We start from the raw sequence: 22,453 nt of genomic DNA, 5'->3' as shown, positions 1-22,453 counted from the left end.
TTTGGCAAGAAAGCAAATATGTGTCTTTACCAAAATGTCACCAAGGTTACCCAATAGAGAAAATTTCCCAAAATTGTCAGCATGGTGTGGTGGCTAGCACTGTTGCATCACAGCAAGAGGGGCCCGGGTTCAATTCCCAGGCTAGACGGGCCCTCTGTGTGGAGTTTGCATGTTCTCCCTTTGTCAAGCGTGGGTTCTCTCCGGGTTCTCCGGCTTCCTCCCACAGTCCAAAGACATGCAGCATAGGTTAATTGATATCTCTAAAAAATGTGTCCGTAGGTGTGGATGTGAGCGTGAGTGGTTTTCTGTCTATATATATGTCAGCCCTGCAATTGTCTGGAGACCTAACCAGGGTGTAGCCCGCCTTTGCTCAATATCAGCGGTTATAGATAATGGATGGAAAGGGCAGTCCTTTTGTTCATGTCTTTAAAAAAACAGACTAAATAGCCAAAAAAAAAACGAATTATAATCAGCTCTTATAGGCTACATATTCCAAAATTTGGCAACGTGTTATCTGGTCGCACATTGAGTGGTCTTGTGTTCCAGCACAAGTGTCAAGACCCCTGAGGATTGCTGTGTGAGGAGCTTTGCGATGCCCCACTTATTCACGGAGCCGATACACACATGCTGAATGGACCGACAGGCCTGTGGATGTGGCCATGCTAGCTACGTGTCCCAGCGGCACTGTGCTAAATATCCCCCTCCCTTTTTTTTTTTCACTTACAATAGCGTCTAAATGAGGTCTGTCAAAGCCAACGAGACAACGTGGAAAATACTCACATCTCTGTCAGAGATTAATTACTTTCGCCTTTTTCCGTGGCTGCAATTTTTGCTGACGGTGCCAAATCTAGGTCGGGCATTGCCAAAGTCCGCCTCGTTGGAGGGGAAAAGTATGTACCTGAACAGGTGTTACCGTGGTGATTTGGAAAAGAGTGAGTGGGGTCAGATACTGAGACCAGTTCAAGGCAGTCAGAATCTTCCTCCCTTTACTCTGTAGTTTCACATTGCAATCTGCTCTGCTGTAACTTTGTGTCTTTCCTCAGAGGTGTGTGTGTGTGTGTGTGTGTGTGTGTGTGTGTGTGTGTGTGTGTGTGTGTGTGTGTGTGTGTGTGTGTGTGTGTGTGTGTGTGTGTGTGTGTGTGTGTGTGTGTGTGTGTGTGTGTGTGTGTGTGTGTGTGTGTGTGTGTGTCAACAGTAGGCAGTGGGGTGTTTGGGTTAACCAAAGGGGAGGAAGTTCCATCATGGGCAGGGTGGCATTTCCTGAAGCTGGTGAATAAATTAGACTCCAGATAACAGGTCTCTAAAGACATTCACACATAATGACACAAAGATTTGTATTTGCCAAAAACAATATTACAGCTACAGTATTACAACTATATTTTGCAGACTTCATTCCTACTTTATGAATACTTTTGCATCTACCAGAGATACCCTCCCCTGATAGTGGTATTGTTGTTCATGTTGAAATGAAAAGTTTAGAGAGAATTTCCTGTGTGCGACAGTGTGTGACGCTAAGATAAATCAGAAGAGTGGATTTATGAGGATCCCAAGCACACTGTTGTTGACACTACTTATCAAGAGGGAATATGGCATTATCATAAAAAATCATTAAAAGCAATCGCATGATGAATGTTATGAATAATTCATAGATTAGATAACAAAAAATTGTCCAAAGGCCAAATAACGTCTTTAGATTCAGTAAATTTAAAGTTTATATTTTTATACTTTTGACCCAGATTCTGTGACAAAATGTTTAATCTTTTCTTTCCTTTCATTCTCAGTTTTTTAAACATTGATGGAAAGACACTCTGATGATGATATTTGGAAATGCAAATATATATTATGAGTTGTTATGACAATCAAGTATGTAAATCATGGCCTCCAATTAGATTTATACTTTTTTTTTGCTTGGGGTTGAATTCAGCAAGTTATTTTAGTTTTCTTTTTCAAATAGAGACTTTTCATCATATCAAGACAAGCTTTAAACCAATGATTGTTTTCATTTTCAATTAGTTAGTAAATTATTTTTCTCAATTAGTTTTGTCTATAATATTCATTCATGAAATTATGAAAAATGTAGATCATTGTTTTCCAAAGCCCATGATGACGTCTTTTAATGTCTGTTTTGTCCACAACTCATAGATATTAAGTTAACATACACAGAGGAGTAAAGAAACCAGAAAATATTCACATTTAAGAAACTGGAATCAGAGATTTTTTCTTTTCCTCTAAAAAAAAAAAATTACTCAAAGTTGACAAATGATCAATTAATTATTGCAGTTCTTCAATGATGCACTCACAATAATAGGACGTGAATTATTATTATTTTATTTCACACAAAACTCGCTGAAATCTGTGTAAAATATTTTGTTTGAGGTTTGTACCGCTGTGATCGCTATGGTTACAGCCACTGGCATCAGCGAGGCCCGTCTGTTACTGTCGAGCTGTTTAGGAACTGAGCTACAGAAGAGCTGTTTGAGGAAGTTTGTTCTCTTTTTCCACCCAGTTGTTTTCCATCTGTAACAATGCAGCTATCCACTTTACAGCTGAAGCATTTCTTACATGAGACCATCTGTTTCTAATGTCTGAATTTAGGTAACAGTCGATTAACTAGTCCCATCACTCCACTGTGCATCACTCTACTTCTATATATTCGTTGTCGCGGTTCATTATCTGTCATTGTCTCATTATCTGCATATCTATCCTTCAATTTCTACCATATGGAGAGATCCATCTGTGCACAATGTCCATACAGTCACTCATTTAATTAAAAATGTCTTCAGAGCTCTCAAGTTACAAGAACGAAACGAAGGAAAAGGCTTTGAGTATACCCTGATGGTGTTATGATTTGATTAATTTCCCCGGATTCCCTTATGATTAATTGATTATCAGCTCTGATGATAATCTCTCACCCCCCTCTATTAAAGACGTCTTAGGAAATTGAGTAATAATTAAGTTTCAGACCCCTTGCACAGCACATTCGACTAAATATTTAATTCATGGACAACCCTGAACTTACCTTGAGAAATGCATGAGTGGAGTAGAGTAAAGAAAAAAAGCTGACTGGACATTTTTACACATTAATCATCGTCGGGAGTTGGTGGTGAGTGGTTTCATCTGAGGGGGAGATCTCATTTGGGATGGAAATGATGCCGACTTTTTGGATGGTGAAGTTAAAAAAGACACTGTAAACTGAATTTGGTATTAGAATATCTGCTTTGGGGACTTTCAGTGTGTTGCTGCATTTGTGTGTGTTGACGAATGAAACGCAGCCCACACATGGTGGTTTAAAATAGATTTCTTCTACATATTTTTCTTCATAAGAAATGGTGCTGTCATCTTTATGAAAGTTTGGGGACTCCATAATGTAGCTTGCATTATTATAAAGCAGGATTATTTAGTATTCAAGTTCCTTTTATATAGCAGTACCAGGGACAGCTGTTGACGTTGTGTAGAGTTACAGTCTATTGAGATGCTAATGTTTGAGTTTTTGTAGCGCTTGTATTACTTTTTAGTGATACTAGAGGCGTAGAACTTTAGATGGCAATGCCAGTCGATGCCATATATGCAATCCACTGTACAATACTATAACTAATCTGTCTGTTTATATAATATTTTAGTTATTGTGGATTTTTAACTTTTCACTTATTTAATATTCTTTACTGTTTTATTACTTATTTACTCATTTTTAATACTTGTTTTGATCTTGTTTTTTACGTATGTCTCCTGTTTGCACTATCCTCTCTGCTGCTGTAATCCTGCACATTTCCGCGCTGTGGGACTAATAAAGGATTATCATATCTTATCTTATCTTATCTTATCGTATTTTATCTAGTGACATTTTTCACCAACATTCATGGTCTCCAGAGGATCAGACCAGCTGACTTTGTTGGTCCCCTGACTTTTCTTCTCACTCCACTGTGAGGTTGACATTTCTGTTTTAAGATATCCTCATGAAACCTTTTTTCTCCCTAAGGCATTTTTGCTTTTTAATATTTGAAATCGCAGGAAACATAGTGACACTGAGACTGAGGGGGATGACATTTCGGTTATGTAGATTCCATCTTAACCAGTAGGCTCCAGGGACGCCACTGCTGCACACAATTTTCAGTGATTCTTTACGCTGTTATTGCATATTAAAGATGTTTGTGTTTGAACAAGATTTGGACCAACTTTAGGGGGCATCTCAAAATCCTGTTTCATTGCGATTTCAAAGACCAACCCTTGTTTTTTTTCAAGGCGGAGCCAGTGTGTGGGCCATCACTCCAGAGGAGAGGGGGAAACACGACAAACAGTTTGACACCCTCGCCCCCGTCCTCGGCTATGTCTCAGGTAGGCTGTTGACACATCAAACAGAAATGTTGTCAGTCATTAAGCTGTATCAAATGCCCGTCTGTCTCTTAACTCCAGTGATTTCTGTCTGTTTCCAGGAGAACAAGCCAGGAAATTCTTCCTCCAATCTGGCCTGCCTCCTTCTGTCCTGGCTGAGATCTGGTAAGCACCACCGAACCACATGTTTAAGCCACAGCAAGTAGGTCAGTAGGTTCAACCTTTGTTTTTGGCCAGAGCTAGTTTGGTCCTCTTGGCCTGCTTTTTTATTTCCTGTAGAGCATTCGCTTCCTTCACAGTCTGCCCCACCTAGTAAACTGAATGTGTGAGAGGGGGGAGTGTGTGTATTGTAATCAGAACAGAGCCTTGTGTAACCATCGCTCTTTATACTGTTTCAATAAAAAAAATAAAAAAGACCAGGAATGCACACTTTGCTATACAAAGCGTAGTGTAAGTCTGCTCTCTCTTTCTCCTTCTCCTGTAGGAACCTAGCTGACATGGAGGGCGATGGGAAGATGGACAGACAGGAGTTTTCCATCGCGATGAAGCTCATTAAGCTCAAACTTCAGGGGCGGAACTTGCCATCTGTCCTGCCAATCACCATGAAGCAACCTCCCGTCTGCAATTCTGCTTCAACCATCCCTTCATCAGCACGTTTTGGTAAACATCTGTCAGTGGATTTAACAGCCACAATCCAATTTCAAAACCACGACATCTTAACTCCTTCTCTCACAACTGTATGTCTTTAAAAGTTTAGTTTCACATTGGAAAATAACTCGTACATTTGAGTTGTATTACAAAATGGGATGCTTATGTATTTGAAGCAGTCTTCTTGCTGAGTTCATGTTTACATGTGTGTGTTTCCTCCTTACAGGAATGGGTTCTATGCCAAACCTGTCAATTGGTCTGTCATCCATGTCAGCTATGTCAGCCATGCCCATCCTAACACCCATCCCAGCTAACCACTCCATGCACTCCGTCCAAACCTTTGTGCCAACGCCAATGACTCTGCCCCTCATCAACTGCCTGGGACACCCTGGACTCCCCAACGGCAATATCAACCTCCTCACCCCTCCTCTTGTCCCCAGCAACTCAGGTTGGTTCTACAGTGGAACCATTCTGATTTGCTCACGGGACCATTACAGCTAGATATTGATTAGTGGATTAGCACCGATCCATACAAATTTAACCCGGGATTATAAAAAGTGAATGTACGCTGAAGATGTTGAATTATCTTTCAGAGTAACCGAAATATTTCACTGACACACGTCACAAAATGAGATTAAATGCTTTTTAACTGCTACATGGCTAACTGAACCAACCGCTAAAGCTAACGTTAGCAAGCTAACATATGACCCGTTTAGAATGAAGAGTTAAAAGGAATAATATTAGATAAGGTTGACATATTTCACGTGGCACTTATTCAAAAGGCTGTTAAATTATGATGTAAACTGTGAAGATGCTAAATTCTCTTTCACATAAATAACACAATATATCTAAATTACAAAATGCTATGCTAATCGCATCATTAATATTTCTAAATAGCTAGTCGGTTACGTTTAGCTCATTCAAAACTACATTAATACTACTAACTCTGAAGCACACTAATTTCACTATGTATGCATATATCAATAAAACCAAATCACTCCTAAATTCGCTAAGGATTGGCAGTAACATTTTACCAACCTCTTTGCACGCTTGCAGTTTTAAAGGTTGTGACGCAACAGTTAACTAACCTTAACTAAAATAAGAAGCAGCAGAAATGGAATATAATGTTCATAACTATGTTTTCTTCACCAATAGATTCCACCACATTCTACGCACTGTGCCTTTAAGTTTGGTACAGCCTGATTGAGTCACTACTAGTTAGTTTCAAACTAGTAGTGACTAAGAGCTTAGGAAGGATTTAATGCACAAACTTGGTAAAGGATTTATGAATAGCTGTTGCAACCCAATCCTGGTGTGTAACGTTTAGTGTCGCAGGGTCAGTTATGTATTCAGGTCTTGTGCGTTTATGCTGCAGTGTTAATGTAGTGTGGATTACACATGCAACATGAAAGGGCTGCACCTTATCTATTCCCTGAGGTTTCTATATCTGCCTTGAATGGAATATGGAATTATCTGAACATAGCCTATGGTATGTGTATGAATCTTGCAGTACGCAGTAACAGCTGCTTGTTACCACCAAGGAGATAAGTCACCAGAGTAAAACATTGACATCAGGTGTGGGTGCGACTATCTAATCTATACATACTCATTAAGTCGTTTTTTTTATGGTGGGGATTTATCTTTTATCTGTCTGTTCACTATGTCTCTCTCAGCTCCTCTTTCTGTCCTTTGGCTGCTCTCTTTATTCTCACCCTGTTCGAGATACATTTTTGGCTGTGAAATGTATAATCTAATAAGCGTGACGTTTCTCTTCTATTCGGTGCTCCCTTGATCTTCATCCTTCCTCTCTAAAATGCTGAAAATATAGCAGTGCCACTGCCACAGCTTGCGAGTCTTGCCCTCCGTGGCGCGCAGTTGCAGAAAACAACGATCAGTTTGTTACTTAACCAGATGTCAATAACCTTGCTGCTGGAGCTGTGTGTGCTGCGACTGTAAAGTATGAGGAGATAAGATTAGATGTACACACGTTCAAGGGCAGCTGCACTCTGCACATAGCATGTCAGAGAATGTTTGCATATAAAAAGCACATGCACACTTGTGTTTACATCCATGTACTAAAGCATTCAGCAGATTGTTTTCTTATATTAACTTAAGTTTGTCTAAAATGATATTTGACTGTTAACCAACTGCCTCCAACTCTATTTGCAGCGCTCCCTCTCTCTGGATTTTCCTCTCCCATGGCGTTTTCCCCGTCACCCAGCATGTCGAAGGCAAACTCTCTTCTTGATCTTGGATCCAGCAGGTGAGAGTGTAAATAAATACATACTGGATAAGATAACACGGTCAGCTCCCCAAAATAGCATTAAAGAGAATTTTGCTCATTTTGAATGTCCTCTGTCGGCACATCAAGTTCCTCCTGAAACATAAATTTAGAATTAAGCACTAAATTTCCAAGTTGGATTTATGGGAGTAGGGACTATTTCTAAAGATGCACCATTTATTATGCAGTGATTTTAAGGGAGAGGCTGCTATAAACACTGGCCTGAGTCCCACATTACCAGCCCATTACAAAGAAAATGAGTTTTTGCAGGGAAAAGACAAGGATCAGAATGCAGGCCGAGATGAAACCCGTTGATAACAGAGAGAGCAGGAAGGGCATTTTGAAATCAGATGTTCTAGTTGGCAACATTAGGAAGTGGGCTTGTTTAGAGTCACAAACATTAGAGGCAAAATGCATTCTTACGGGAGGGGGTCACTGTTACTGTGAAGTTTCCATCTATTTTAAGTAGCCAGACCAGGTCCAACCCATTAATGTTTTAGCTCAACAACTACTGTTTAGATTGCCATGACGTGTTTTACAGATATTCATGTTTCCCAGAGGATGAAGCCTACTGGCTTGTGATCCCCTGGCATTTCCCTTTAGCACCACCATCATGTCAACGTTTGAATTTGTCCAATACTTTGGTTTTATGACTTAATACTTTCAAAAGTTATGAAAGTCCCAGTCTCTAAGCTAATGCAAACAAGCTAAACTAAGATAGCGAGCATGATTGATATACCTGCTAAAGCGTGAGCTGGTTAGCATGCTAGTATCAGCATTTAGCTCATAGAGCTGCTAGCGTGGCTGTAGACTCTTAGTCTTGTTAAAATAAAATAAAAATTGTGTTCGTGTGTAAGATGAGGTCTGTAAAACATGTTAGAAAGTAGAGTTAAGGAGATATATACACTGTTGTTTAAGTTCTAATAACTTGTCATCAGTGGGGGCTATCACATTAAATGGTAACAACATCATGCACATTATCAGGTTTGCAGTCCTACATCCATGGCAGTCAGCCACTGTCAGTTGGGTTTTTGCACAAAACACTTTATCTCTGCTGAGTTTCAGTAGTGGGAAGTAATGCTGAGTAAACAAAGAAGAAAGCATAATCCGGGAGGTTTTGTGCAGTTTCAGTAACAGCCAGATTCCCTTAAAAAAGACATTAGCAGTATCTCATATCCTTTATCCTTCTCATGCTGTTGTGTTTGGTTTGGGAAAAGGAGTAGGAGGTAGTATCTGATTTCATTTTGAATGTATTGTTTTAAATGGCCCAGTGTTTGTCCTGGCCTCAGGTGTAGGTGTTAAGAAAAGCATAAATAAGGGCAACAGGAGTGTTGGGAAGTCAAATACCAGTACAGGTTGATCGAGCAGCCATACACGTCACTTTAACCTTTTAAACTTTATTTTTGTCCCATGGGTTTATAGCAACTCTTAGAACAATAAAAAGAAAATCATAGACATACAGTACAGTATCGTAAAGGAGAGGCGTCCTGAATGCAAGTGGGCTAGAAGTCCAACAACTCATTTCTAGTGTTTGCAAAAAGGATCTTTTTGTCCTGTTTTTTTCCAGAATCATAACAAGTTTTAGTTTAAGGGACTTTGACCCACTTGGTGGCACTAAGTCACACACGGACGCACACACACACATATTCATATACAAACACTGAAAAAAAAATCCCTAAGGCGGAAGCAAGATCCCGCACTGCATCTCCCATTGTCTCACTGAACCTTCTTCTATTTCAGAGGAGTGTTTGCAAGTTTCCACCCAGCTATAATGACTGAAAAAAGCACATTCTTTTCAAATGAACATCATCGACCCAGCCTATCCCATTGCTATTCTTGCAGAGGCGTTGATTATAATAAAAACAGAGCGGCCCAAGAGTACAGCACTGTCTCGTTTCAGAGAGTCATTGTCTACGTGGTCGGTTGCTTCCTCTACAGCTAATTAAGAGCTGAGCGATAACACCAGGGAGTCTCGGAGCAGTTAGTGGTTTCAAGTCGAGGCTTGAATACAAAGTATAATGGGAATGCTGACCATATAATATTATTGTGTAATTTCCCTTTAGGTTATATTGTGTCGTAAAGTCATGCTTCTTTTTTTCTCTCTCTGTCCGTAGTTCAAACTCTTCCTCCACCACCTCGTTGGCCAGTAACTCTCCGAAGACCGGTGCAAGTGATTGGGCCGTCCCACAGGGTTCGAGACTCAAGTACCGCCAGCAGTTCAACACGCTGGACAAGCTCATGAGTGGCTACTTGTCTGGTAGGTCCGGCACACACACACGCATGCTTACACACTCCAGCCAAAATAAACAGGAGGTTCTCAGCACCACTTGGCTGGCTCACGAGTGGCCTTTTCAAAGTTTGACAGAGAACACTCTGCATCAGCTTCACTTCACACACATGCACTCACAAACTCTTGTGGTTGCTCTTAGCCCCACTTGACAGAACGTGGCAGTCAGACACAGGCAAACACGTCCACATCAGGCAGTGTGAGAATTCACTGTGTTATTATTTCTGATGTCATTTTTGCTTTTGCAGGACCTCAGGTTAGAAATGCGCTGATTGCATCCAACCTGACCCAGACTCAGCTCGCCACCATCTGGTGAGTATAATGTGTGTGTGTGTGCGTGTGCCAGTGCGTGTGAGTGCGTGTGTGCGTGCATGTGTGACATCCAGCAGGTGTGCCTTATTAGGTTCATATTAGTTTCTATTGATCACTAGATAGGCAGAACATGTAGATGGATAATGCTATTAAATCAAAGCTACAAAATTACAATTGTATTTTTGCTTCTTAAAATGATGTGGAAATGAATGCCATGATTTAGGGCACAAAACCCTTCCATGAATATGATTTAATGCCAGTTAGTTTATCATTTAACCAAAAAAAACAACAAACATGGAAATGTATCCAAAATCATACTTCTTAGTACGTACAGATATACATACAATAAACAGCGATTCTGCTGGCTATCAATGCTCTCGTCAGCTGTTTTCAGCAAAAAAGATAAGATAAGATAATCCTTTATTAGTCCCAGAACGGGGAAATTTACAGGATTACAGCAGCAAAAAAGCTCTTATAAATCGACCATACACTACTTGCCCTGCACCAAATGGCAAACAGACTGTTGTCTGTTGGGGCCCAGCTGATAAACATAGTGAAGCATTTAGCATCTAAAAAGTAGCAATAAAAAGTATTTCCCTCAGGATTTGGTGGAAACTAACTCAGTGTTAGTGAAGGACTTATGAATAACTTTTCTGCAAATTAATATTAATGTTGCTCTCTGTCTGCTGGATGAATAGATAGGCAACTGTTTGGTAAGGCGTTCACCATTTCAACTTTACAAGGTGATAATTTGTCAATCTTGTCTCGCTGCCTCTAAAGAAAACCATTACGCTGCTTTAAAAGCATGATATTCTCACCCCAAAAGTTTATTTCATTTATTTCTTTACAATGTGAGACACTATGTTGTGCGTACATAGGAACTTGGCAGATGTGGACAAGGATGGTCAGCTGCAGGCTGATGAGTTCATTCTGGCGATGCACCTGGTGGACATGGCTAAAACTGGCCGACCTCTACCCCTCACGCTGCCTCAAGACCTGGTGCCTCCATCTCTCAGGTAACACACACAGATTGACACACTCAATGGATTATGTAATTCAATCATTATTACATATTCATTATTATCTTTTTTTTTCATTTCAGAGGAGGAATCAAACCCAGTGAGCTTGTTAATGGAATGGGGCCCTACATAACTCCCTGTTTAATAGAAACACCAGAGATAGAACCTACACTAAAGACCAATAGCAGTGGTATGACATGTCCTGCACACAGTTTATGTCTTAATTTGAGTCTTTAGTCTTCCTCTGTTATACATCATACCTCGCTGTCTGTCTTGTCCTCTCCTTAGTGTCCTTTGAGGACAAGCTGAAGGAGAACTTCGCTCGAGGCAGCGCCGAGCTGGAGAAACGTCGACTGGCCCTGGAGGAAGAGCGGAGAAAGGAGAGGGAGAGGAGAGACAGGGAGGAGAGGGAGGCTCACGAGAGGAGGGAGAGGGAGGCGAGGGAGCACGAAAACCGCAGGAGGCTTGAGGAGGAGAGGCGTTTGGAGAGGCAGAGAGAGATGGAGAGACAGAGGGAGGAGGAGCGGCTGAGAGAGCTGGAGAGGAAGGAGGTGAGCTGGAGAAATCAGCCTCGCATGTGAGATGCCAAAACATCTAGATATCCATGCCCGGTGAATACCATGTTCCTTGGTGCTTTTTCAGGCGGCGAAGCTGGAGATGGATCGCCAGCGGAGGGAGGAGTGGGAGCATGGAAGGAGAGAGGAGTTGGGCAAAATGAGAGAGGGGGAGCAGGAGGAGATCTCCAGACTCAGGGCCAAAAAGAAGAGTCTGGAGTTGGAGCTGCAGGATGTGGTGAGACATTCAGAAACAAACACTTATTAAAAAAAATGGGAACACACTGATAATCTATCGTCTGGTTCTCGCAGGGTAACAAGCACAAGCAGATCTCAGACCGACTCCGTGACGCTCAGAGCAAGAGGCGGACTCTGAAGGCCGAGGTGGACCTGGTCAATCAGAAGAGGGACTCGCGCATCATAGAGATCAACACATTGCAGCTTCAGTTAGAGGTTAAAGAAATGCTTTTAGTTTCTCCCTGTCAAACATTTATTCAATTATTCCCCTGAATTTATTTTTCATTTTCTGATCGTATGTATGCCTCTGTGTTTACTATAGGACTGGCAGACAAAGCTCTCCCTGCTGGTCCCAGAACAGCAGAGGCTGACAGAAAAACTGCGAAACATCAACCTCAACAAAATCCCCTGTGGGTGACAAACGCCTGTTACACAAAACACAGAAATCATATCGGTCATCGAATTCTCACCCATGCCTCTGACCTTTTTGACCTTTGCCTTGTAGCGGTGACTCTGACCTCGATGACCGGGAGTGTGACGGAGAAAGGAGGGACGTGCCGGAGGCTGAAGGACCAGCTCGACACTCTGGAGAGGGAGACCACCGACAAACTGGCCCAGATGGAGCAGTACAACAAGGAGCTTAAGGTCAGTGATGGGCTCAGACTTGGTCAGGGTATGGAGGCTGGTGATGACCTTTTTAGCACAATATTTGAGTTCACCTCAACCCAAACTAGCCCTGGAAGAGCCAGGTCGGGCCTCTACAGAGTAGTTCAGACCACAGATGTTAGAAAAGCTTTGGTGTCACTCACAGCCACACATAGCCATTTTACAGACCGTGCTGCTGTGTTTTATCCTTTGGTAAATCAAGAAGAAGACTGTTAAAACGTGCTTGAGTTGTATAATCTTCACATTCAACACGAATTATGCAAAACATTTTGTCAAAATGAGTTTAAACAAACAACAAAATGTATGCCAACGTTTTGACTTCGTCTTTATAATAAAAATGTATAATACTTTGTTTGTTTGTGTACTGATCAAAGAGGATACGACTTGTTAATAAGTGAGTTTTAGTTTAGATGTCCTATTTTTATTTATTATTTTACTTTCGGTGAAAGACTAGCTGTATTCCCCCGTTTCCATTATTCATGCTAAGCTAAGCTAATCAAATGGCTCCTTCCAAAATGAATGCACAGACACGAAAGTGGTTAATCTTTCACTTAACTCTCTGCAACAAAGCAAATACGTTTCCCAGAACTATTCATTTAAGGGGGAAAATGGAATTGGTTCTTGAGGCTCTCATTTTTTTGGTTAAAATGACTTAAATATTGACTTATAATTCCAGATAAAGGGTATAATCATAATAATACGACAAAATCACGAACCAGAAGATGTATTTTCCTTCTCCTTCAGCAATGGTTTAATGGAATAGAACAAAAAAGGGAGTTTCAGACTGAAATCACTGCTGTGAAATGGTGTTCAGCTGGTCTTTGAGTTTCACCCCTCAGGAAAGAAAAGAGAACCTTGTTACCTAACGTTATTGCACACATACTGACTCAGACGTGCACACTTGCTGGTAGAAAGCCTAGAAAATGCAATACCTGTGATGAATGATGTCATATCCTCTTACAGCATATTGTCAATCTGATACTAATAGTTGCAGCATCAACAGTTTTTCTCTATTTTAGCCTCTTCTATTGTTTTCTTTTCTTAACTGCTTTTTAAAGCTTTTTAACACCTTTCTTTCTCTCCTCTGTCTTTTTTTCCCCTCTGCTTCCCTCGACATGGACATCTATTTTCTCGTCCATGGTTTTTCAATTTATTATGTTTCTTTCTGGTGCTTCTTTTCTTTCTTTCTGCTTTCCTTTTCTTTTTTTTTATCCTTTTACAACTCACCTCTTTTCCTCCTTTCATCTTGATTAACTACCCTCCTTTATTCTCTCCCCACTTTCCTTCCCTCCATCATCACACTGTGTCTCTTTCATAGCTTGGGGATATGGATGACTGTGTCCTGCGGGGACTTCTGTCTCTGCTGGCCTGCCTCAGCCAGCTCTTCTTTCTCATCAAGGTTATCCTTCTTTTCCTCTCTCTCTCTCTCCCTCTCTCTCTCTCTCTACCTCCCGCTGTGTAATCTTTTTCACCCCTCCTCCTTATTAGTTATGTGTTACATCTCACCTCTCGTTTTCCCTCCAGCCAGAATCTTTAATCTTCCTCTCCTTTTCATCCCCGTGATGGTTCGATCTGTTCACTCATCCTTGTTGTTTTTTGGTCTTTTGACTCATTATTAATTGGAGCTCTGTTTGGTACCATTCCTTTCTTTTCTTTTTTGTGTTGGGATTTGTAATAGCCTTTGTTTTTTTTGTAAACAGGATGCAACCTGAGGGTAAAGCACACACATGGAATGCTTAACCTGCACAATTATGCGTTAGAAAAGGAAAAGAAGTGAACTAAGCATGTACACATACACATACATCTGCATGTGTTTGTGAATAGCTGCCAGTTTGTGGACTCTTCTGATCAGTTTTGCATGTTTGGATATGATTGTATTTGTACTATTGCACCGAACGGGTGTATTTTTTTATTATAAACCACTACATACTGTATTTCTATAAATTTCTATACATTTTTCTATAAATTTAGTACAAATGTAATGTAAAGTCCTGTGCATCCACTACTTTGGCTGGTTTGTGGTTGCAGCAGAATGAACGCTTGCACCGACCTGTGTCGTGTTTTGTGTCCGACCATAACGCTGTTTTCTGCATCGTTAATCTGGCTGTCGCTTGTGTCCTTTATATATATCTCTCTAATGCATTGTACTTTCTGTGGCTGCTTCAGGAGCTGAGGGAGAAGCAAGTGAGGCAGCAGGCTGTCCTGGACGACCTGCACAGAGTCAAAGAGGAGAAACTGAGGGAGCTGCAGAGGCGCAGGGATGAGGAGATGGAGAGGAAGAGGAGGGAGGAAGAGGAGGCAGCCAGGTGAGAGTGACTGCAAATTACTCAAACTGTACACTACTTCAATCCACTTTTGTTTCTCAAGGTATTTTAGGTGACCTTCATTTCCAATGAGACATGGCAGGCTTTAAATATGTTCTTCCCACAGACAGGCAAAGCTAGAGCAAGAGAGGAGAGAGCGGGAGAAGGAGGAAGAGGAGGCCCGTCAAAGGAGGCTCCTGGAGGAGCAGAGGGCCAGACAACGGGAGGAGGAGGAGAGAGAGGCACAGGCTCGCCTCCAAGCGGCCCAGGAGAAAGCGCAGGAAGAGGAGAGGAGACGGAGAGAGGAGGAGGAGAAGGAGAAGAGGAAGAGGGAGGAGGAGCAGGAAAGGAAGCGTAAAGAGGAGAAGGAGGAGGAGCAGAGGAGGAAAGAGGAATCGGAGAAAGAAAGACAACAGCCGGTGTTGGTGCCTCAGCGACCCTCCAAGCTGACCACGTATCGAGCTCTGTACTCGTTTGTTGCCCGAAACAAAGATGAGCTGAGTATAGACGCAGATGGCCTTATCGAGGTAGGACACACACTCACACTGTAAAATACAGATGTTTGGATCACATGTTTACACATTTACCATTAGAGGTGGGAATCACCAGAAGCCCCACGATACAATATTATCATGATGCTTATGTCACAATACAAACTTCTTTTTTTAATCTTTGAATTTTTTAAGATTTAAAAACATTTTCCGATATGCTTAGTATTGCTATAACATATATATATATATAGCGATTTCTAACTTTTTTTCAGCTGCAAATGTTGCAGTTTGTCAACATCTGTTATATCAAATAAGATAGTATATAATTAGTTTTCACTCCGTTCATCTCACTTGAATCATTTTTATTGCAGCATATTGGGTTTGTCAGTCGAGCAGACAGACTTTAGAGGAGTGAAAAATAAATTGTTATCAAAAGGTTTCATTTTTAGTTGCAACATTATCGGTTTATATAACAAAAGAGCATTAGTTAGTTAGCTGATATCAATGCAGTTGTTGAATTGTTAGCTTAGCTACTTAGCTTACAGTAGTAGCTATCTTAGAGATGTCAGGTTTTACTATAATATTTGTTTGTAATACAATATTTGATGAGTGTTGGTTATTAAAAGATGCAGGACAGAAATGGGTGAAAAAAATGCATTGTCAGGTGTGCAAAGTAAAAATGACATTTGGTGCGATGGATGTCTTTACGTAGGATTGCTCTGTACTAGTTAATGTGCCTGATGGGCCCAAACTACGACTGCAGCTGGGAAACAGCGTGTTTATAATCATCAGCTTGTTATGCCTGATTGCCGATGATTTAACTGTGTTGTTTTTTTTTTAATGATGCAGGTGGATGAGCAGACCGTTGGTGAGCCTGGCTGGTTTTGCGGTAGTTACCGTGGAAACAGGGGCTGGTTCCCCCAGAGCTATGCAGAGAAATGTCCAACCCCATCTGCTACCCAGACTACTGCCCCTTCTTCACCGGGAAAATCATCCCGTCCGCCGCCGCCACCTCTTAACACAAGGTGACAGAAAGAAACAGGACGGGGCGGCCTCAAAGATAATGTCTGTGTGATATTTCAGTTCAGTTCTAATAGTTAATAACAGTCATTGGGCATTAAAATTCATACTACCCTTCTCTTGGGTTGCTTTTTATTCTACTGCTGGCTCCTTCCCTAATTGTTTGTCCCTCTTGTTTTACCCAGAGTCCCAGACAAGAAGGTAGCATGTGACAGCACTGTTCCTGTCCAATCAGACGCTTCACAGGTAAAGCTCCACTTATGTTTACTTTAAACTCACAGTGAATTGGGTCTCCCTCCTAATGGACGGATACACTTTTTGGTGACCTACTCCAGATGTAAATTTAAACCCTGCATTTGTTGCTGTGTCTGTTCAGAGATTAAGTATTCTATTTCTGGATAGAGCAGCCAGGAGCAATATACCAGTTATCTGTTTCTATTCCTTTTGTATTACTCTCTGTTACCAGGCATGACAAGGACAAAACGTTTTTATTATTTATTTTCAGAAGCGCTGTTGGAATAATTAAGGCCTCCCTTTGTTGCCATTTAGTCAGATTAAAGATGCTATAATTGTTTATAATATATAATATATATTTTTTTTTAGTTGTTTTGTTATTGGGTTTTTTTGCTTTTTTTTACTTATTTAATATTCTTTCCTGTTTATTACTTTTATTACTTGTTTACTTATTTATAATAGTTTTTTTTACTATGTCTCTTGTTTGCACTATCCTCTATGCTGCTGTAATCCTGTCAACTTCCCCGCTGCGGGACTAATAAAGGATTATCTAATCTTATCTTAATTATTATTTGATATTAATAATGGATTGTTTTGGTTTTCCGTTCCGCAACTTTACTTTTTATGTTCAGTCCCACCGCTCTCATCCACATCATTTCCAGCTGTTATGTATTTACAGACAAAGTTAACATCTAGCTGGTGAACATAGTGGAGCATTTAGCAGCTAAAGAGCCACATATTACCCTCGGGAGTTGGTGGCAACCAAAACAGAGCTAAAAGGAGAGTGAGGTGACCTAAGACATGACTCTGAATGAATGCTAATGTTTCTCTGTTGGATGTAAATAAGCAGCCGTTTTTGCAAACATGTTGCTATATAAACATGTGTTTACAGCTATTTGCTCTGTCTGTTTAGTGGTGTCTGCCTTCATAGTATATCTGAGCTATAAACAGTCTTTGGCAGTCAACTATCTAGGTCTGGCTTGGTACACACACTGCTGCTGTCACAAACACACACACACACACACACACACACACAAACATATACATCTTCAACAGCAGCATGGCTGTATATTTATAGCTTTTCCCTACAGAGAGTTATTCTCCCTGTTTGCCTTTCTGTGGGTCACACAGACATTTACAGATCTCCATCTCCCAGCAGATAACGTCAACGTGTTAGTAGCCGAGATGCTCTCAAGTAATTTTTGCCATGTCCCAGTCAAGTCTTTGTGGGTCAAGTCTCATGTCTCCTGTGTTTGTAATGAACGTTCCATCATCTGCTGAATGCCATCCGGTCTGCTTAGAAAATCGCATAGGTATATCTAAGGAATTTGCATAAAGTTTCAGCAATGCAATACGAAAACACACACAATGAAAGCTTTCCTTTGAGGTAAATTACTGTATTTAGCCTCTCAAAATGTCCATAGACTAACCTTACTCAGGGTAACAGGAAAAAAAATCTAAAATCATTAGGCATGCAATAATTACTGTAACCTATTTTTCAATAATAGTTACAGTACAGCCGTATTGTATGATTACACTGGGTCTTTTAATTGTAATTAACACATCCCTCTAGCCTCTCAAACAGAGAGATGCATTTTTTTGCAAGTCAAAGTGAAGTCTTTGAGGATCAAGTCCAAAGTTAAGACTCCCAAGTCACTGTGTGTGCAACTTAAAGGCAACTTTCCTCCAAGTTAGCAGGTCTCATGGTCAGAAAGTGTCAGGAGATCAAAGCTATTTTAAGTTGCTCTATATCAGCATGATTCACCCAGAGATTGATTTGATGCTTTCCTTGATTTCACTGAAGAATTGCTCGCTTCTTATTTGAAACCTTGCTGCCCTTCTCATCCCACTCCTCAGTCCTCCGTCTCTCTGTTGGCTCGAGCCGTCTCCTCATGGTCAGCCACCTCAGAAACAAACCTCAACCTCGCCTCTGGCACTGCTGACGTCATCACTGCAATGCTGAGCTTCTCACAGGGCGACATCATCGGCGTGCTGCAGCAGAGAGAAGACTGGTGGTTGGGACAGCTCAACGGGACTCAGGGATGGTTTCCCAAAAGCTACGTCACCTTGGAGACAGGAGGCAACACAGAGTATGAGGATACACAAGAGTACACACACACACCTCTCTGATGTGAACTTTAAGACTAATGTGAAAATGTGTTGTTCCCATTTCAGTGTGGATGCATTTGACACATCGGACTCTGTCCAGCTAGAAGGTATGAATAGTTTATATGTAAAAAAAAAAGTTTAATCATGACAACAAGCCAACTGTCAGATATGTTGCTCTGACTTATGCTCTTGTATTGCATCCAAACCAGAGTACGTGGCTTTGTACACTTATGAGAGCCCGGAGGCGGGGGACCTGACGTTTGTTGAGGGAGATGTTGTCATGGTGACGGAGAGAGAGGGAGAATGGTGGCGAGGATGCATCGGGGATCAGACCGGGGTTTTCCCCTCCAACTATGTCCGACCTGTTGAACCTGAGGTGACCCAGATTTGTGTTTTTAATTTAATTAATTGCATAAAGAATATTATATATTAATTATATTGCAAATATTAGTCAGCTGTAAACCTATGATAAGCTTGTGTTATTACTTGACATTCTTTTCTACAAAGTGATTCATCTATGAATCTATATTTTGACTCATCTTTTATTTAATATTTTCTTTAATTTGAATGCAAATTACTTATTTATTTATTACTTTACTTCTTAATGAACTGCTACTTTATTAATTTAGGTGTCAAAACTTGGAGCTCCAATCAAAAAGCCTGGTGAGACAGCTATTCATAAATACTGCACACACACACACACACACACACACACACACACACACACACACACACAGACACAGACACAGACAGACAGACTGATGAACTCTATTATCCATCCTCAGCTACATCTGTTTTGTCAACAGAGATAGCCCAGGCAGTCTCCACCCCAGCCGTTGCCCCGACGATGCATCAGCTGCATCTGTCTCCAGGGCAACTGATTGTGGTGCTGGCCAAGAACTCCACCGGCTGGTGGCTCGGGGAACTGCAGGTCAGTGTGTGCGTGTGTGTGTGTGTGTGTGTGTATATATATCTATATGTATACATCTATATGTATACATATATATGTGTGTATAAATCAATTTGAAAATAAAAGAATAAAATGTCAGTAACAAGGTTTTACAGAAATGTATTTCTCTCTTAATGCTGATGTGCAGTTCAAGGTCAATTTCACGTCAGACCACTGTATATGAATGAGTAATCTGTCATAGTGGAGAATATTTGAATATCCACAGTAACGGTCTTTTTTTCCTCTGTTTAAAGAATGCTGAAAAAAATGTAAATTGAAATATTTAATAATAAGAAAAATATAAAATATTGTATTGATAGATTCAAAGAAACATGTGTTGCAACACGGTACACAGTCATGTTTAATGCATCATGTGAAAAATGACACAATGTTAGTAAATGTACCACTGAAACACAGCTGGTGCTGTAGATGTTTTTGTATCTGCTGACTTCTCAGATCAATGAAGAGCTGGTGAGGTAGGAGGAGTAATAACAGGGCTGTCTATAGGTCGTACATCTGCAGCAGTGAGAGGTCGACCCCAACCGCCTACTTTGTGCTGCTGCTGCTGCTATAGATGTTTAAACTCTCTGCGAACTGTTTGACACAGTAATGAGACTGTAATGAGTGAGGTTTGCAGGAGGGTGACAGTTCAGACAAGACTGTCAAAATCTGAATTAACATTATGGAGGATAACCACAGATTTGTCAAATTGTCCAATGCCTTCAGTGAAGAATATGCTGATTTTGATTTGTATTAAATTCTTTTAAGTCGGATTAGTCATTCCTCAGGCTTAAGCTGAGCTTTGGCTTGATTAGCGAAGGCAGCAAATATATATCCTCCCTTTTTAAAGGCCCGTCACGATTCAGTATAGGTTGTTTGCCCTGCTGAGACTCTGGAGGTTCAGCTCTCAACACTAAATAAAATCGATTCATCAATGTTAGATTTCAGAATTGAACCAACAGGCGACTGATTTACTCTCGCTGGTTTCTTTGCCCTCCAGGCTCGAGGCAAGAAGCGGCAGAGAGGCTGGTTTCATTCCTCTCACGTCAAGCTCCTCGGTCCCTCCAGCAGCAAGTCATCCCCCTCCCCTCTGCCAGGTGCTGACACACTTTGAACACTGTGATCAATTGGTTCTGTCTTATATAACCAAGCGGACACATATTTCTTGGCCACGAATACTTTTTACAACACTGCCAATATCTGCTGTTGAGTTTCTGTGTCTCTGTTTTGGACATTTAGCATACAATTATGCTTTAAAGCATGAAACACGTATTGTGCAAATACCAAAATGCAATTAAATTACTGTGACGCTGGATATCAGTGACTGACTAACCTGGAATTAGTGCATACAATTGAGGATTGCATAATGTAGTTTCTGTCATTTTGTGAATTTTACGGTTAAACGGCATCGTTGACTTTACAAATATCCAATTACTGCTCTATTTTATTATTATCAATAGATTGATGACATTTACCATTTTTTGGAGTCTACAGCCATGCTGGCAGCTCTCTGAGCTAAACACTAATGTCCAATCCTTCCAATAGTTGTCGAGACCTTTCACTTAAAATCACAAATCAACCTCATGGTGGTGCTGGATGAAAAGTCAGGGCATCACCAAAGTCAAAAAGATTTATCCTCTGGGGACCACGAATGTCAGTAGAAAATGTCATAGCTATCCATCCAACAGTCGTTGAGCCATCTAATTTATCGACATGCTTAAAGTCACGTCCTCATAAAACCCCATTTGTGCCTCTGAACCCTCAGTGTGCCAAGTTATTGCCATGTACGACTACACAGCTGCCAATCGGGATGAGCTGAGCTTCTCCAAGGGTCAGCTGATCAGCATCCTGGACAAGACCAACCCTGACTGGTGGAAAGGAGACGCCAACGGGGTCACAGGCCTGCTGCCCACCAACTATGTCAAGATGACAACAGAATCGGACCCCAGTCAGCAATGTGAGTCAACTGCATGTTTTTTTTCTGCCTTACAGCTTTTTCAAAGAGGGACAATATTTATCTGTCTATATGAGAGAGAATTATTAATGCACACGTGTAGTTGGAATTATTGTGGGATTGCTGTTTGGGGAAAAATAAGACAGATGGAAACTGATATATTTATCAGCTGGAGAAAGAAACGTCTCTCTTGTTGCTGACAATCTGATTGGTTGACTTGGTTCACTGCAGGCTCAGTAGATCCCTCATCCATGTCAGAGCATGGAGAGACTGACGGTAAGATTAAAAGAGTTGCTTTCTGTCACTGACGGATAATTGGTGAACATGAACCCACTGCACTTAATAGGCTAAATCCCCACATACTCTGGGTGTGATACTTATTGAAATGATTGGTGTCTTACACCTTCCTAAATCAACAAGACAAAAAGTTAAATTAATATTTATTTTGCCATTTTTTTTTAATGTCCCTGAAACGGTTGCACTGACAATTTAAAATCATTCATTTTTGGGAACAATGTTTATGCATCTGCTTGCTGAGAATATCTGTCTGTCTTATATAAAATAAAGCTAGAGGTAGAAGGCGGTTAGCTTAGCATAAAGACAGGAAGCAGGGAAAAAAAAGTTGGTCTTGCTCTCTCTATCAAAAGGTAGAACTAACAAAAAAGTCTAACGCTCACTAAAAAACATGTTAAATGTAATTTGCTCTAACATTACAGAAACAGACATATAATAAGGCTAACTAGATACGCTTGCTGTTTCCCCTCGTTTTCACTCTTTATGCTAAGCTAACAGACTTCTGCTATAGCTTCATACTTAGAGTGGTCATCTAACTCTTTGCAAGACAGTGAATGAGCATTTTTCCCAAAATGTTTTTCCAACAAATCACTGGGTCACCAATTTTAAAAGGGAACAACCACTGATCAGTTTCAAATTAAGAGCACATGTATTCATCATAATCAGTCACATTTTTGAAGCTTTATTTTCACTGGGAGATTGATAAGGTAGGTTGAGATGCACAATGCACTTTTCCACTACGCATACTGCTGTGTGTACAGCACAC

General features: G+C 40.8%; 1 protein-coding gene across 1 annotated transcript in view; it reads left to right on the top strand.

Annotated features, from left to right (window-relative positions):
• The window catches only part of itsn2a (intersectin 2a), a 37,791-nt gene that overhangs the window by 8,825 nt on the left and 6,513 nt on the right, over positions 1-22,453 (top strand). Inside the window, exons 3-28 of the mRNA XM_054618250.1 lie at positions 4,240-4,332; positions 4,431-4,494; positions 4,814-4,989; positions 5,204-5,425; positions 7,147-7,240; positions 9,373-9,515; positions 9,794-9,857; positions 10,736-10,873; positions 10,960-11,066; positions 11,165-11,427; positions 11,519-11,668; positions 11,743-11,883; positions 11,990-12,077; positions 12,173-12,312; positions 14,500-14,639; positions 14,764-15,163; positions 15,977-16,152; positions 16,333-16,393; positions 18,239-18,471; positions 18,557-18,597; positions 18,700-18,866; positions 19,120-19,153; positions 19,297-19,421; positions 20,440-20,536; positions 21,205-21,396; positions 21,625-21,669. Of these exons, the coding sequence (XP_054474225.1) occupies positions 4,240-4,332; positions 4,431-4,494; positions 4,814-4,989; positions 5,204-5,425; positions 7,147-7,240; positions 9,373-9,515; positions 9,794-9,857; positions 10,736-10,873; positions 10,960-11,066; positions 11,165-11,427; positions 11,519-11,668; positions 11,743-11,883; positions 11,990-12,077; positions 12,173-12,312; positions 14,500-14,639; positions 14,764-15,163; positions 15,977-16,152; positions 16,333-16,393; positions 18,239-18,471; positions 18,557-18,597; positions 18,700-18,866; positions 19,120-19,153; positions 19,297-19,421; positions 20,440-20,536; positions 21,205-21,396; positions 21,625-21,669 (3,594 nt within the window). The remainder of the gene's footprint in view (positions 1-4,239; positions 4,333-4,430; positions 4,495-4,813; positions 4,990-5,203; positions 5,426-7,146; positions 7,241-9,372; positions 9,516-9,793; positions 9,858-10,735; positions 10,874-10,959; positions 11,067-11,164; positions 11,428-11,518; positions 11,669-11,742; positions 11,884-11,989; positions 12,078-12,172; positions 12,313-14,499; positions 14,640-14,763; positions 15,164-15,976; positions 16,153-16,332; positions 16,394-18,238; positions 18,472-18,556; positions 18,598-18,699; positions 18,867-19,119; positions 19,154-19,296; positions 19,422-20,439; positions 20,537-21,204; positions 21,397-21,624; positions 21,670-22,453) is intronic.

The sequence above is a fragment of the Anoplopoma fimbria genome, chromosome 18, assembly GCF_027596085.1.
Source record: "Anoplopoma fimbria isolate UVic2021 breed Golden Eagle Sablefish chromosome 18, Afim_UVic_2022, whole genome shotgun sequence".
Classification (NCBI taxonomy): Eukaryota; Metazoa; Chordata; class Actinopteri; order Perciformes; family Anoplopomatidae; genus Anoplopoma; species Anoplopoma fimbria.
Note: the sequence above shows the minus strand (reverse complement) of the source record. Positions and strands in the feature narration are given on the sequence as shown.